This window comes from Macaca nemestrina, chromosome 16 (genome assembly GCF_043159975.1).
Source record: "Macaca nemestrina isolate mMacNem1 chromosome 16, mMacNem.hap1, whole genome shotgun sequence".
Taxonomy (NCBI): domain Eukaryota; kingdom Metazoa; phylum Chordata; class Mammalia; order Primates; family Cercopithecidae; genus Macaca; species Macaca nemestrina.
This window is the reverse complement of record NC_092140.1, coordinates 104,160,150-104,177,825: the sequence shown is the minus strand read 5'-3', so window position 1 is coordinate 104,177,825 and position 17,676 is coordinate 104,160,150. Positions and strand designations below refer to the sequence as shown.

The 17,676-nt window shown below is 44.3% G+C and overlaps 1 protein-coding gene across 3 annotated transcripts in view; it reads right to left on the bottom strand.

Moving 5' to 3' along the window:
* LOC105490282 (M-phase phosphoprotein 8) overlaps positions 1 to 14,469 on the bottom strand; it is a 37,434-nt gene extending 22,965 nt beyond the window's left edge. For all 3 annotated transcript variants that reach the window (XM_071081574.1, XM_011755749.3, XM_071081575.1), the window contains exons 1-2: positions 14,163 to 14,469; positions 3,524 to 3,679 (exon numbers count right to left, since the gene is read on the bottom strand). In XM_071081574.1, the coding sequence (XP_070937675.1) occupies positions 3,524 to 3,679; positions 14,163 to 14,372 (366 nt within the window). In that variant the 5' untranslated portion in view covers positions 14,373 to 14,469. The remainder of the gene's footprint in view (positions 1 to 3,523; positions 3,680 to 14,162) is intronic.
* Between the last annotated feature and the right edge of the window lie 3,207 nt (positions 14,470 to 17,676).

Genomic DNA, 17,676 nt, shown 5'->3' with positions numbered 1-17,676 from the left:
GCTGGCCCCTCCCAGGCCCTGCAAAAGGGACCAGCGAAGCTCTCCTCAGGACTTCCAGGACCAAGCCACACAAGGAGGAAAAACTGCTAGGATTAGATTCCAAACCAAGTAGGCCGAGAAGACAGAAACAAAAGATCAAAAAAAATTGTTTTAATTAGCCAGGCTGACTATCCTAAAAACAACAGAAGCATACCAAAAAGACATGTCTATAAAATGGAAGAGAAAACAAACAAAAACTTCGGAGCATCAGGCAAAAAGACCCAAGTCACTTACAAGACAAATAAACTCAACTGGTCATCAAGAACAATGTTTTGTGCCAGATGATAATGGATTAACACAGTAAGACACCTGAGAAAAGAAAATGTGCACTAAGGAATCTGCAACTGGCGTTCAGATAGAAACGCTGCCAACAAACTGTTAGGAAACAAAAGAAGTCGGTGAACTGTTCTTCAGAGCCTTCCTACCACAGAGGGGGGTCGCAAACTCTCGCATGCACCCCTGCTGGGGACTGATGCTCCTGCCAGAGTCCATACTTTGAGAAGCCATGTACTAAAGCATGAGCTTCAGATAACCAAAAATGATTGGACAAACATCACCATAAGGACTGGTGGAAAACATTAATTATGTATTTGCTTCTAGGACTAAAACTGAATGAGGGTTGCAAGAGAGGCTGTAGTATGCGTGACTAAATGTTCTAACAAGGTACAGTGTATCTAGAAAATAACAGGGAGACGTGGTGAGAACGTACTGAAGGAATATTATGCTTGCTGATTATAGTTATTAAATGGGAGTAAAGGGCAGTATTTCAAATTAGATATAGAGGGAGAGAGACGGCAGGGAGAAGATAGGTCCCAGTTAATTTCTAGTTTTATCCTTCAAACCACGTTAAGTATTTTACATACTCAACAAAATTGCATCGGCAAGGATGGGGGAACCCTAAAACTGAATACAGACAGACAAATGAACCTGTTTATAAAATTGATAACCACACAGAAAAAAAAATTCAAGTAACTTCTGAACATTAAACACTGCATATATTCTAAGAACAAAAAGAACTGCAAATAAATGTGGAACTTTATCAAATAGGTTGATAAACAAATACTGTTTGTCGTTCATGGTAGAAAGGGCACAGCAAATCTGAGGTTAATTTCTCTGTATTGTAAGACGTAGTAAATAAGGACATGCAGTACTGTTGTGACCAGAGTTCTCCTGGTAGGGAAGGGAGAACACACAGGTCTCTGTGGTGACGGGGCGGTGACAGGTCGGTGACAGGTCGAGTTCCAGAGGTCAGCAGGGATCTACTGAGGCTGGGATGTGCCACTGTGCCAGAAAAGAGAGCAGTGCTACCCTGAGAGGGAGCGCCAGGACACAGGGACTGGTATGAAGGAGTTCCCAGCTAAATGTGCAACAGTTTTAGCACCAATAGTAACATGTTGAATAAAAGCATCTCTAAGAATGTACTGGTGCCAAAAAAATGCCCATATTTGTTTTCTGAATAAAATATGTATTAATAAAAGATTATTTTAAAGTTAGGGCAAAAGGCAAAATTATCAGTATATGGTACCATCTTTAAAAGAAAAATCAGGGCCGGGCGCGGTGGCTCAAGCCTGTAATCCCAGCACTTTGGGAGGCCGAGACGGGCGGATCACGAGGTCAGGAGATCGAGACCATCCTGGCTAACACAGTGAAACCCCGTCTCTACTAAAAAATACAAAAAACTAGCCGGGCGAGGTGGCGGGCGCCTGTAGTCCCAGCTGCTCGGGAGGCTGAGGCAGGAGAATGGCGTAAACCCGGAAGGCGGAGCTTGCAGTGAGCTGAGATCTGGCCACTGCAGTCCAGCCTGGGCAACAGAGCAAGACTCCGTCTCAAAAAAAAAAAAAAAAAAAGAAAAATCAGGTCGGGCACAGTGACTCACACCTGCAATCCCAACCAACACTTTGGGAGGCCAAGGTGCAAGGATTACTTGAGGCCAGGAGTTCCTACCAGCCTGTCAACAGAGAGAGACCCTGTCTCTGGAAAAAAGAAAAGAAATTAGCCGGCCTAGTGGCATGTATCTATAGTCCCAGCTGCTTGGGAGGCTGAGGTGGGAGCATCGTCACTTGAGCCCAGGAGGCTGAGGCTGCAGTAGGCCATGATTGTGCCACTGTACTCCAGCCTGGGTGACGGAGGCAAGACTCTGTATTTAAAAATAAATAAGTGAGAAGAAAAGAAAAAATAATATATCTATGTATAACCCGAAGGCAGATCAAGCACAGAAAACAGATTTTACCTATCTTTCTCTAATTGGAACTGTTTAGGGGTCTGACCCCTATGAGACATTCCATGTTTACTCAAAAAAGAAAAAAAGCTAAAACTACTACAATGTCGACAGAACAGTTCAGCAGAAGTCCATTAGTGTTACATAACATCACTCAAAGCTCACAACAGACCAGTGGTCACCTTATGAAGACACTTGCTTTACTAAGTGATTGCTTCACTGACTAACCCAGTGCGGGCCCAGTGTATGGTAGTTATGCAGCAAACACACATGCTCAGTAAATGCCAGGCACTTCTGCTACTGCTATTATTATTATTATTAACAACGAATGCACACAGTCAAAACTAAAACTAATATTGTTTTGGTCATTTAAAAAAAGACTATGTATTTTAAAAAACATAGGTGAAACTTAAATTGTAGGGAGAAAGATCAACGTTCAGCCTATAAAATAACGAGAATCATTCTCTTAATGTGAGATATCTTCACTATATATAGTTCTTTTTTTTCCTTTTTTTTTTGAGATGGAGTCTCGCTCTGTCGCCTAGGCTGGAGTGCAGTGGCACCATCTCGGCTCACTGCAAACTCCACCTCCCGGGTTCACGCCATTCTCCTGCCTCAGCCTCCCGAGTAGCTGTGACTATAGGTGCCCACCACCACACCTTGCTAATTTTTTGTATTTTTTAGTAGAGACGGGGTTTCATTGTGTTAGCCAGGATGGTCTCAATTTCCTGACCTCATGATCCACTCGCCTCAGCCTCCCAAAGTGCTGGGATTACAGGCGTGAGCCACCGTGCCCAGCCTTCACTATATAGTTCTAAGTTTTTTTTGTTTTTTTTTGTAAACCAGGTCCTCACCAGATAATTTGTTTTAACTAGCAGAAAAAGCAGGCATAAGACATAGGTTGATAATGCAAAATAAATATAATAAAATATACAAAATCTAGTTGTTCATATCATGGACAAACAAATGACAGTTTGGCATGTCTCTTTTTTCTCCACTTTTACCTTACTCTTAACTTAAAGGAAAGTATCAATATTCATCTCCAAACTATTCTTGTTTGTCAACTGCAACTGCAGGTTGGATACAGAAAGAAGAACCCAGCAAAAATCACTGAAAGCAGTCTGTGAGAATTGGCTACATGGAATTTACACTAAGGAATACTGTACACTTCATTATTTGTAAATCACTTACTACACATACTTAAAAGAATTAAAATTTACAATATATTTATGTACATAAAAACAAGTATGAGACAAAACATAGTACCTGAATATCCTTCCTGACTGCTTTGGCTTTGTTCTCTGCAATTTTCTTCCTAAACTCAAGAAGCACTTCTTTACAGTCCTCCAGGTGAATCTCGGGCTCCCAGGTATCGTCATCCGACGTATAGCCTTTCCAGCGAACTTTGTAAAGAACTTTACCCTGTTATAGAAAATAAAAGGAGGCAAATAAAGCAGATCACTAACTTGATTAAATTTCAAAAAAAAACAAAACTGAGAAGACATGAACGAACTTGAAAATTGCTTCTAAATGGAAATTATCACATTATAAAGTACATCCATCTCCTGAGAAAAATGGCTTAAGAAACAAAGTATCGACCAGGCGCAGTGGCTCAGGCCTGTAATCCCAGGACTCTGGGAGGTCAAGGTGGGCAGATTGCTTGAGCCCAGGAGTTTGAGAACAGCCTGACCAACATGGTGAAACCTCGTCTCTACTAAAAATACAAAAATTATGGGCCAGGCGCAATGGCTGACGCCTGTAATCCCAGCACTTTGGGAGGCCGAGGCAGGCGCATCACCTGAGGTCAGGAGCTGAAGACCAGCCTGGCCAACGTGATGAAACCTTGTCTCTATTAAAAAATACAAAAAAATTAGCTGAGTGTGGTGGCGGGCGCCTGTAATCCCAGCTACTTGGGAAGCTGAGGCAGGAGAATCGCTTGAACCCAGGAGGCAGAGGTTGCAGTGAGCCAAGATCACGCCATTGCACTCCAGCTTGAGCAACAAGAGCAAAACTCTGTCTCAAAAAAAAAAAAAAAAAATGATGGTGGTGCGCACCTGTAGTCCCAGCTACTTGGTAGGCTGAGGCAGGAGAATCACTTGAATCCAGGAGCCAGAGGTTGCAGTGAGCAGGGATTGGGCCACTGCACTCCCGCTTGGGCAAAAGAGCGACATACCATCTCAAAAAAAAAAAAAAAAATTAGCTGGGCACGGTGGCATGCAACTGTGGTCCAAGTTACTTGGGAGGCAGAGGTGGGCAGATTACTTAGGCCCAGGAGATGGAGATTGCAGTGAGCCAAGATGGTGCCATTGCACTCCAGCCTGGGCAACAGGCTGGTGTAGAAAACAAGAGAGAGAAATGAAAAAACCGTGTGTCATTGTTCTGTTTTTCATAAACCAAAGACTGAAGTCCTATTCTGATTCCATAAAGCGGTATGTAATTCTTGAAAAGCAATGAAAAATAGAAAAGATAGGAAGAACCAAATAATAAATAGATACTGGTAATAATTTGATCTACTTCCTTCACCTGTTACATTAATACATATTTAGAATGTTTTTAAAACATTAGGATAATACTATAATTTTTAATATTGCTTTTTCACTTATGTATCAAGCACTTTTTGTTATAACTTTTCAAACGATTTTTAGTGACTTAAGATTATTCCATCATACAAATACAACAAAAAATACTACAAAAATGCTCCCTTTGTTACCATGGTGGTTTAGATCATTTCCATTTTTTTTTTCTGTACTTATAAATAAAGCTGTAATATCCCTGTGTATCTGTCATTAAGCAGTTAGAATAAATTCCCAGAAAGGAGATCAATGGGGTAAAAAAAAACCCAGCCATTTCCAGGGTTGGTGGCAGCCAGGCGTGGTGGTAGGCACCTAGAGTCCCAGATACTTGACAGGCTGAAGTGAGAGGATTGCTTAAGCTCAGGAGTTCGAAGTCAGCCTGGGCAACATAGTGAAATCCCATCTCAAAAAAAAAAAAAAAAAAAAAAGGCAAGCCATGTAAAGATTAAAACGCACTGCCAAATGCCTTCCAGAAGAAATGCTCAAATTTACACTACACCAGATACAAGAGTCCATCTCTCTACATCAGGGGTCAGCAAACCACAGCAGGTCCTGCCTCCTGTTTTTGCCCATCTTGTGATCTTAAGAATCGTTCTGTATTTTTAAATATTAAAGGGAAATCAAGAGAATTACATTCATCAAGTGCTTCACAATGTGTCATGCACTGTCTAAATCTTTACATTTATTAGTTCATCATTAATATTTACAACATCCCCATGAACTAGGTAGTATTACTCATTTTATAGATGAGAAAACTAAAGCTTCTAGATAAAGTAGTCAAAGAGCACACAGCTAATGGGTAGTTCAGCTGAAATTCAAACCCAGAGTCTTACCCTAGAGCCTGTTTTTGTTTGTTTGTTTGTTGAGACAGGGTCGCCCAGGCTGGAGAGCAGTGGCACGATCTCGGCTCACTGCAACCTCTGCCTCCCGGGTTCAAGTGATTCTCATTGCTCAGCTTCCCAAGCAACTGAGATTACAGGTGGGCACCACCATGCTCCGCTGAGTTTTGTATTTTTTAGTAGAGACGGGTTTCGGCATGTTCAGGCTGGTTTCAAACTCCTGGGCTCCAGAGATCTGTCCACCTTGGCCTCCCAAAATGCTGAGATTACAGGCATGAGCCTCTACACCCGGCCCATAAAATTCTTAACACAGGAATAAGTTTTCATGACTTTGGATTTGGCAATGTGTCCGTAACTCGGGACCTCAGTTTTTAAAATATGTTTTAATCACCTTATTTTTCTTCCTTCCCTCCTCTCTTACCCCTTAATTCCTTCCCTCTCTAGACACTCTCTTCCAGCGATGCATGCTTATCTAATTATGTTCTTGCTTAAGTAATTCCAGAGGTTAGGCCAGGCACAGTGGCTCATGCCTGTAATCCTAGCACTCTGGGAGGCCGAGGCAGGTGCATCACGAGGTCAGGAGTTTGAGACCAGCACGACCAACATGGTGAAACCCCGTCTCTACTAAAAACACAAAAATTAGCCGGGTGTGGTGGCAGGTGCCTGTAATCCTGGCTCCTCAGGAGGCTGAGGCAGGAGAATCACTTGAACCCAGGAGGCGGAGGTTGCAGTGAGCCGAGATCGCACCACTGCATTCCAGCCTGGGCGACAGCAAGATTCCATATCAAAAAAAAAAAAAAGAAAGAAAAAGAAGAAGAAATTCCAGAGCCTAATCTCAAACAAACCAGGCACTGTAGAATCCTCCTGCTCAGGAGGAGTGGCAAGCAACTAGGCTACCACCAGCGCCAACCAGACCTCCAGATGGGTGACTACCCAAAAGAGCCATCCAAACACACACACACAGACCCTGCACCACTCCCCCATGTCTCCCATACCAAGCTGCCCTTTAAAAACCCTATGGTAATTTCTTTTTTTTTTTTTTTTTTTGAGACAGAGTCTTGCCGTGTTGCCCAGGCTGGAGTACAGTGGCGCAATCTCGGCTCACAGCAACCTCTGCCTCCTGGGTTCAAGCAATTCTTCTGCCTCTGCCTCCCAAGTAGCTGGGATTACAGGCATGCACCACCACGCCTGGGTAATTTTTGTATTTTCAGTAGAGATGGGATTTCACCATGTTGGCCAGGCAGGTCTTGAACTCCTGACCTCAAGCGATCGGCCTGCCTTGGCCTCCCAAAGTGCTGGGATTACAGGTGTGAACCACCGCACCCAGCCCCCTATGGCAAATTTTAAAATTTAAGATGTTCTTTGTGATAACAGTCCACCATCTTCTCAGTTTTGCTGGCTTTCTGGATAAATCCACTTTTCTCTCATCAACCCTCGTCTCATGTCTGGTTTTCAAGTGGCAAGCAGCCAACCCTGGGTTCGGCTACAGATTCTCTGATACGCCATCAAAAAAAATAGATAAACTATATTTTATCAAAATTAAAAACTGTTGGGCATCAAAGGACATTACCAACAGGTGAAAAGATAGCACGCAGAATGGGAAAAATATTTGCATATCATATACCTGATAAGGAATTAATATCCAGAATATATAAACACAACACATGAAAAGATGATCAACATCATTTGTCCTTAGGGAAATGCAAGTCAAAACCACAAAATGAGACACTACTTCACACCTTTAGATGGCAAAAAAAAAAAAAAAAAAAAAAAACAGAAAATAGCAGGCATTAGTAAGGATGTAGAGATATCGGAACCTTCTTACATTAGTGTTTGGAACGTAAAATGGTATAGCTGCTATGAAAAATCATCAGGCAGTTTCTAAAACAATTAAACATTGAATCATCCTGTGACACAGCAATTCCAAAAGTGGTCCCTATTTTTCAATTCCAAAAGGACTGAAACAAATATTTGTACACCAGTGTTCACTGCAGCATTGTTCACAACAGCCAAGAGGTGGAAGCAACCCGAGTGTCCACTGACGGACACATAAAGCGGGGTCTCCCCACACAGTGGAAAATTATTCAGCCCCAAAAACGATGGAGATCCCAACACATGCTACAACACAGATGAATCTTGAAAATATTATGCTACAAAACACAAAAGGATATTTATGATTCCACTTACATGAGGTACTTAGAATAGGCAAATTCATTGAGACAGAAAGTACATTAGAGGCTACCAGGGACTTGAGGTAGGCAGGATGGGTACTCTTCAATCATACTCACACTGCCCTTCAGTCATTCAGCCATCTGTGTAAAAAGACCAAGTACCAGTACTGCTTAATGGCTACAGAGTCTCTGGAAAGACGAAAAGGTTTTAGAAATAGTAGTGTTGCTTGCACAACTTGGTGAATGCAGTGAATGCTGCTGCACTGCATACTAAGAAATGGCTGAGGCTGGGCGCGGTGGCTCAAGCCTGTAATCCCAGCACTTTGGGAGGCCGAGACCGGCGGATCACGAGGTCAGGAGATCGAGACCATCCTGGCTAACCCAGTGAAACCCCGTCTCTACTAAAAAATACAAAAAACTAGCCGGGCGAGGCGGCGGGCGCCTGTAGTCCCAGCTACTCGGGAGGCTGAGGCAGGAGAATGGCGTGAACCCGGGAGGCGGAGCTTGCAGTGAGCTGAGATCTGGCCACTGCACTCCAGCCTGGGCGACAGACCGAGACTCCGTCTCAAAAAAAAAAAAAAAAAAAAAAAAAGAACTGGCTGAAATGGCTAATTTTACGATATATATACATAACCACAATAAAACATTAATTACCTGTTGTGTCTTTTACCCATTTTCTTGCTCATCTATAAGAATCTCTCTAATACTTTTAAAGGCAATTAAATCTTTGTAATATATATTGCAAAGTTTTGCTTCTTCAGATGTCTGGTTTATCTTTTCTGCTCAATACCCAATCTCACTGAGAATCAGGAATATAAAACCTGACTGTCAACATGAACTGCACAGCACCATTCTAGCTACACACTTAACACTTGCCCGATTTTCTTCACACCACCACCAAGGCAATAAACTTTCCAAGCGAAGTGCCAAGAACTGCTTCCACCCATTTTACCCTTCAATCGTACCCATACTGCCCTTCAATCATTCAGTTATCTGTGTAAAAAGATCAAGTACGAGCACTGAGTAGAATCTGAACTCAAGAAATATCAGAAAAAGAACAGACTGAAAATCTTAACTTTTTTTTTTTTGAGACGGAGTCTTGCTCTGTCAGGCTGGAGTGCAGTGGCGCGATCTTGGCTCACTGCAACCTCCGCCTCCTGGGTTCAAGTGATTCCCCTGCCTCAGCCTCCCGAGTAGCTGGGACTACAGACGCACACCACCATGCCCGGCTAATTTTTTGTATTTTAGTAGAGACGGGGTTTCACCATGTTGGCCAGGATGGTCTCGATATCCTGACCTCATGATCCGTCCGCCTTGGCCTCCCAAAGTGCTGGAATTACAGGCGTGAGCCACCACTCCTGGCCTCAAAATCTTAACTTTTAAAGATAAGCCTGAAAAGTCTTAAAATCTTAAAATAATAGTTAAGAGTACATCAATGCAGTCTTATTGTTCAGCTACATTAAATGGATGGGAAGATGGTGATTTTATCCATTGAGAATATATGCATATTCTTTCGGGCAAAATAATATACAAAAGGAAAACTATTGTATACAACTTTGTAAGAGCTTCTGTCTTCTGTAAAAGCATAATTAAAACTGAAGAAATTAAAGATGAGACAGCACAGCTAAGCTTGCATGAATGGGGGGAAAGAAAAGAAATCTTAGTCAACAGCACGCAGAACTGCCTAAAAGAAAGCAATATATTTGGTTTTAGAATAAACATCAGGGCCAGGAGCGGTGGCTCAGGCCTGTAATCCCAGCACTTTGGGAGGCCAAGGTGGGTGGATGACGAGGTCAGGAGATCAAGACCATCCTGGCCAACACAGTGAAACCCTATCTCTACTAAAAATACAAAAAATTAGCCAGGCATTGGGGTGCGCACCTGTAGTCCCAGCTACTCAGGAGGCTGAGGTAGGAGAATTGCTTGAACCCGGGAGGCAGAGGCTGCAATGAACTGGGATCACACCACTGCACTCCAGCCTGGGCGAGAGAGTGAAACTCCGTCTCAAAAGAAAAAAAAAGAATAAGCATCATATGAAGAGTTATTATAAACTGCAAATGAATATGCTAACGGGTCATGGGAACAAAAATGATCCTTATTTGTGTGTGTGCATAAAAATGGTGGTAAATGCATTATTCAACATAGCCCTTAAAAACACCACTTTCAAATGGGCCAGACAAAAATGTATATAAACTGAAAAAAAAGACAAATAGATAAATGATTAACAACTGGAGAATCGGGGTGAAGGTACACGAGAGTCTATCTAATTCTTACAACATTTCTGATAATTTTTAAAAAGCAGTGGAGACTAGAAAACTACCTTTTACATTAACATAGTTATTAATCTAATGCTAGTTATCAATGAAATTTGAGCTAATTGATGAGAAGGAGGATATTAAGAACAATTTTCAATAGCTCCAGATTTAATTTACTGATAATTGTTACCCTTTACTTCAACTGGTGTGCTTCATTCATTCACTCATTCAACAAATAGTTATTGAACGTAGCCACTATGTTTCAGGAACCTTTTGAGTTTTAGGAGCATGGCAGTATACAAATACAGATGAAATCCCTGAATTCCACGTCCTTGTATGGAGTCATGTAAATCCAAAAAACTGTCCAGGGTTTTGCCATGTATTAGGAAATTGCATGATGGCCCTAGGATTTATAAATTTGACTTCAAAATTCCAGAGGTAGTCTATTTCTTGGTGGCCAAAGTTTCCTTTAATCAGTGAGCCAAACCAAAAGGCAGGCCCCTGTTCTACCAGATCATATACACTAGAGCAACAGTTTAAAATGTTTGTTAAAAATACAAAAAAACTGGTCTGGCACAGTGGCTCACACCTGTAAATCCCAGTACTTTGGGAGGCCAAGGGTGGAGGATCACTTGAGCCCAGGAGTTCAAGGCCAGTATGGGCAACGTAGGGAGACCCCATCTCTACAAAAAATTAAAATATTAGTCGCAGTAGAGCACACCTATAGTCCCATCTACTTGAGAGGCTGAGGTGGCAGGACTGTTTGAGCCTGGGAGGTCAAGGCTGCAGAGAACCATGATTATGCCAATGCACTCCAGCCTGGGCAACAGAGAACTTGTCTCAAAAAAAAAAAAAAGGAAATTAAGCAATATACAGTATTAGAATTTAATTTTCTGCTTACTCTATTACCCCAAATAAATTATAATAATTTGGAATAGTGGTGTATGCATGTATTTCCACAGTTCTTATGTTATTCACACATATAGTTAGAATCAAGAAATATTACGAACTAGTAAAAAGTGAATCAAGGCCGGGCGCGGTGGCTCAAGCCTGTAATCCCAGCACTTTGGGAGGCCGAGACGGGCGGATCACGAGGTCAGGAGATCGAGACCATCCTGGTTAACACGGTGAAACCCCGTCTCTACTAAAAAAAATACAAAAAACTAGCCGGCCGAGGTGGCGGACGCCTGTAGTCCCAGCTACTCGGGAGGCGGAGGCAGGAGAATGGCGTGAACCCGGGAGGCGGAGCTTGCAGTGAGCTGAGATCCGGCCACTGCACTCCAGCCTGGGTGACAGCGCGAGACTCCGTCTCAAAAAAAAAAAAAAAAAAAAAGTGAATCAATTCTAAGTGTTTCTGATTATAGACTATAGACTAGACTATAAGGAGGCCTAACAAACCGCTAGCAGGGCCCTTAAGTTTGTCAATGGCTAGGTGGCTAACTAACCGGCTGGTTCACTCAGCAGTGAAGAGAAAACTGCCATAGTCCTGTTCCGCTAAACACCTTTTGTATTAGTCCATTTTCATACTGCTACGAAGAAATACCCGAGACTGGGTAATTTATAGAGGAAAGAGGCTTAATTGACTCAGTTCAGCATGGCCGGGGAGGCCTCAGGAAACTTATAATCATGGTGGAAGGCAAAGGAGAAGCAGGCACCTTCTTCACAGGGTGGCAGGATCGAGTGAGTGCAAGCAGGGGAAATGCCAGACCGTATAAAACCACCAGATTGAGACTCACTATCACAAGAACAGCATGGGAGAAACCCATGATCCTACCTCCACCTGGTCCCGCCCTTGACACGTGGGGATTATGGGGAATACAACAAGATGAGACTCTGGGTGGGGACACAGCCAAGCCATATCACCTTCAATCTTTTTTTTTTTTTTTTTTTTTTTTTGAGACGGAGTCTCGCTCTGTAGCCCAGGCTGGAGTGCAGTGGCCGGATCTCAGCTCACTGCAAGCTCCGCCTCCCGGGTTCACGCCATTCTCCTGCCTCAGCCTCTCGAGTAGCTGGGACTACAGGCGCCGCCACCTCGCCCGGCTAATTTTTTTGTATTTTTTAGTAGAGACGGGGTTTCACCGTGTTAGCCAGGATGGTCTCGATCTCCTGACCTCGTGATCCGCCCGTCTCGGCCTCCCAAAGTACTGGGATTACAGGCTTGAGCCACCGCGCCCGGCCACCTTTAATCTTATAAATCACTCCTTCACAAGAGCACCTAAAAATGCAAGAACTTGAATTTTAACTCACAGCACTAAAGCCTAATTGCCTTACACATATAAGTTTCTTAGTTTCACCTTCTTTAGACTGGTGAGGCTTTAGGTACACAATGCTTACAATCTTTGAGGCTGGCAAAATTAAACACTGTATGAATGAGAATCATCTTAATTCTAAAGATTTTTATCCTTGTAGCCAATTTTTTTTTTTTTTTTTTTTTTTTTTTTTGAGATGGAGTCTCCCTCTGTTGCCCAGGCTGGAGGGCATCGCCCAGGCTGGAGGGCAGTGGCACAATCTCGTCTTACTGCAACCCCCGCCTCTGGGGTTCAAGCAATTCTCCTGCCTCAGCCTCCTGAGTAGCTGGGATTACTGGCGCTCGCTACCTCGCCCAGCTAATTTTTGTATTTTTTTGTATTTTAGTAGAGACAGGGTTTCACCATGTTGGCCAGGCTGGTTTCGAACCCCTGACCTCGTGATCTGCCCGCCTCAGCCTCCCAAAGTGCTAGGATTACAGGCATGAGCCACTGCGCCCGGCCCTAGCCAAATGTTTTTCAAATACCTCCTGCATGCCTAGTATTGTGTTAAATGCAAGTGATACAAAATAGTCTAACAGTGGCTCCTCCTTTCACCTCAAGGTGCTTACAATATATTTGGAGAAATTATACATAAAACATTTCCATCTTTATTGCAATTAACAATATTAATGACATCAGATCTTAATTACTTAACTCCCCACAGACAGGAAAAGTTTCCCCTGTTAGCAACTGTGTATGCTTCAATTAATCTCAATATTGTCCGGACCTAACACAGCACCTGGCATACAGTAGTTGATTTAAAAAATGCTGAATGAATAGGCAAAAAAATAACACAAGGCAGCATATGACCAATGGGAAATAAGAGACAATGAAAAGAACACAACATAGAGAATGACCACTGTGGGGCCCTTTGGGTACCTCACATCCATCTACTGAAACAGATTATTTTCTTATTGTCCATGTTTCCCCTTGGATTAAAGGAGCCCACATAAAGCAGGAGAGACAGAGAAAGAACGAGAATGGCTTACATGCCTTCACAGAGGTCAATACAAAAAGTAAAAAGGGCAGAGATGAGAAGCTCCTCCCTCTGCAGAGGTTAGGGTCAGAAAACGCTTTCCCAGAGAACTACACCCCGAGGCCTTGGAAGATGGAGTAAGATTTCACCAGAAGAAGAGGGCAGAGAACTGTCCAGGCCAGGAGAACAGGAAACACCAAGGCATGGTGTGATGAATTTCAAGTATGTCTGTGTGGCTGCGATCTATACAACGCATAGGGGAGGGAGGGATGATGCTGATCAGCTTATGAAGGCCTTTCAATGCCACCCTCTGGGTAAGATTGAGATTTTACTCCGAGGGCAAATGAAAATTCCGGAAGATTTTAAACCAGGGAGTCAGTTAAGGTTTTGGAAACCACTGCAGCGATGGCGAGGACAGTGGACCATGACGAGAAGCATTACTTCACTATCCCATCACTCCAAAGGGCAGCAGCTCCAACCACATGCCCCAATACTGGCGACTACAGAAGTCCTTCACCAGCTGCCTGCAGCCTTGTGATCACCACACACCACATCCCAGACTGCTTCGTCTCTTAGGCCAAAGCGATCCTGCAAAATTCGCTGAAGCTTCCCTCCCAGACTCGGTCCTAAGCGTGCACTCGGAAACGTCACTTCGCTTTTCCCACGATTTCGCGTGCTTGCACTCAACTCTCACATTCCTCCCCTGCCCCTGTTTTGGGTCCGCCCGCGCTGTTTCCAGCTCGCGTCCTCCCCGTCGGGCCCGCAGCTCCCCGCCCATCCCGCGCCGGGGCCCCCCCACGTACCCCCTCGGTCTTCATGTCCAGGATCTTCTCCACCTCGAACACATCCTCGCCGTCCTCCTCGCTGTCGCCAAAGGCCTCCGCTCCTCTCGCGGCTGCGTCATTATCCTCGCCCACGACTCCAACTCCTTCGACTTCGGCCAACTCCTCAGTGCTGTCGGCAGCTGTCACGGGGACTGCGGTCACACTCGCTCCCTCCGCAACCGGCTCCATCCCGGCAGCTCCGCAAACCGCCGTGGAAAACCCGCTGCGACACACACACCCCAGCAGCCCCTCGCGTTCCGCGCTCGGCCCTACTCCACATCGGCGGCGTAACGGAAGCCGACCAATGGCGGGCTCGGACCCTAGAGTGACAGGAACAGAAGCCAGTCGTGGAAAGGCGGGCGCGGCGCAGCTACGCGGAGCCCGCGGGAAGCAGGTGGGCGGGGCAGGGAGGGCGCCCGGGGCGGAAGAGCGTCGAGACGGCGGGTAGCTGTGGCGGAAAAGGTCGAGGATGGGAGGGGAGCGGGCGAGGCGGGCGACGCTGCGGAGGAGGAGGGTCGTGCGGGCGGAGGGCTCCCAGGGCGGAGGGCGGCCCGGAGGAGCTGACAGTGCCTGATCCCCCGGCGAGGAAGCCTCAGGTGCGGGCGCCGGGAGGGCCGGAGCCGCGGACTTTCTAGGAAAGGGAACCCCGCTGCTGCGGAAACCCCAGCCGAGCGGACCGGCCTCCCAGAAGTCATATAGGATTTTGGTAGGTTTAGCACGTGTGGATGATCCAATCAAACATAACTCACAGTGTTCGTGTATTTTAATAAGTGTTGTTTAAAGACAAGGAAACGTAGCGGCCCAAAAAGCATCCGTTTTTCAAGGTCTAGCGCCCTTTGCGTTTTCGTTGAAAATATCGGAGAAGGACGTGATGAAAAGTATTTGTTCACGTTGCGAAGAGTTGACAAAAATTACGCCACCCAAAGTTAGCGAAAAACTGCTAGGAAGATACACTTAAGGATAATGTGTTTTTCTCACTTTGAATTTCGGATATGCAACTGAAATCTTTATGGCATCAAACTCTGTTTTTGTTTCTTTGAACACTGGACTTAATTTGTAAGATAAGCCTCATTGTCAAGTCTCTGAGCTTTAACTGAAGCATAATCTATAGTCCGGCAAATCCTTTCGCAGAGAATCACCAGATCTTCGAGTTGACTCAATGATATATTTTTTTTCACTCAGCTTTAATAGGATAGTACTCGATGATATACTGTTGAGCTTATTAAATGCATCCTATGTACCATCACTACAGAAGGCATTAGTAACAAATACAAAGATCAGCAGAGCGGAGTATGCCTTCCTAGGACCCACAGGAAGGAGTCCCAGGAAGACACACACCAGTACTAACAATTAGGTATTTTAAAACTGTAAAAATATTACCCATATAATTAGTTGATGGGAGACAGCTCATTTTTACAGAATTCCAGATAAATATAGAAGAAAAGTTGGAATTAGAAAAATCACAATAATGTGTGCACAAGATCTAGGGAACAAAGCATTATAGGAAAGGGTGATGAGGAACTGGATATTCACAAGGCACTATTGATCCACAGATTACTTGTTGGTTGTAGGGGAAATCTAGCTTCACATTTGAAAGTCCACTGATCAATGTTAGCATTACTAAAAGTGGAATAACCAGACTGTATGCTTTCTGTTGACAGAAATGTTGATCCTTAATATGCTCAGGCCTTTAAGTGTAATTTCCAGTTACAGGAAAGAAGAAAAGGGAAAGAAGAAAAGGAAACAAATCAGACAAATCCAGAATGTGGGATATCCTATTGGACAACTGACTGTTTCTTCCAATTAAAGGTAAAAGAGGGAGGAGAAGATTGTTCTAGATTTATAACAATTTGAGATGAAAAACATGGCAACATTTAAAATATTTTAAATCTTAATGGGTTTATTATACTATTCTCTGCTTTTATGTGTTTTTAAATAAAATTTAAGTACATATATTCATGATAAAATTTTCAATTAAAAAATACATAAGGCCAGGCCTGGTGGCTCATACCTGTAATCCCAGAACTTTGGGAGGCTGAGGTGGGAGGATCATCTGTGCTCAGGAGTACGTGACCAGGCTGAGCAATGTGGCAAAACTGTCTCTACCAAAAATACAAAAAATTGGGCATGGTGGTGCATGCCAGTGGCCCCAGCTACTCGTGAGGTTGAGGTAGGAGGATCCGTTGAGTCTGGGAGGCAGAGGTTGCAGTGACCTGAGATTGCACCACTGCAGTGCACTCCAACCTGGGGGACAGAGTGTGACCTTGTATCAAAAAAAAAAAAAAAAAAAAAAAAATATATATATATATATATATATATATATATATGTCTGTGTGTCAGGCACAGTGACTCATACCTGTAATCCCAATCCCAGTGAGTGATTTGGGAGGCTGAGGTGGAGGATCACCTGAGACCTTGAGGCCAGGGGTTCAAGACCAGCCTGGGCAATATAGTGAGACCCCATCTCTACAAAGATAAAAAAAACAAAACAAAAAAACTAGCTGGGCGTGGTGGCACGCACCTGTAGTCCCAGCTATTTGGAGGCTGAGGCAGGAGGATTGTGGCTTGCCTGAGCACCACTGCACTCCAGCCTCGATGACACAGAGTAAGATCCTGTATTAGTCCTTCTTCATATTGCTATAAAGAACTGCCAGAGACTGGGTAACTTATAAAGGAAACAGGTTTGGCCGGGCGCGGTGGCTCAAGCCTGTAATCCCAGCACTTTGGGAGGCCGAGATGGGCGGATCACGAGGTCAGGAGATCGAGACCATCCTGGCTAACACGGTGAAACCCCGTCTCTACTAAGAAATACAAAAAATAGCCGGGCGAGGTGGCAGCGCCTGTAGTCCCAGCTACTCGGGAGGCTGAGGCCAGAGAATGGCGTGAACCCGGGAGGCGGAGCTTGCAGTGAGCTGAGATCCGGCCACTGCACTCCAGCCTGGGCTACAAAGCGAGACTCCGTCTCAAAAAAAAAAAAAAAAAGAAACAGGTTTAATTCACTCACAGTTCGGCTTGGCTGAGGAGGCCTCAGGAAATGCCGAGACCAGCTCAGTCCGGGAGCTATTTATGAAGCAAAATCAAGAATACTTGGTTAATAATTTGACATGGCAGGAGAGAGCAGAGGTAAGGATGATTCCTAAGTTTCTAGTTTAAGTACTGTATGGCAGCAGGTGTTATCTTTTTGTTGTTTAAGGAACACGGTGGTAAAGCAGGTTTTGGAGAGGAAGATCAAAAAAGTCCAGTTTTGGGCCAGGTGTGATGGCTCACGCCTGTAATCCCAGCACTTTGGGAGGTCCCAGGTAGGTGGATCACCTGAGGTCAGGAGTTTGAGATCAGTCTGGTTAACATGGTGAAACCCCGTTTCTACTAAAAATACAAAAATTACCCAGGCATGGTGGTGCACACCTGTAATCCCAGCTACTGGGGAGGCAAAGGCAGGAGAATAGCTTGAACTGAGATCGCACCACTCCACTCCAGCCTGGGCAACAGAGTG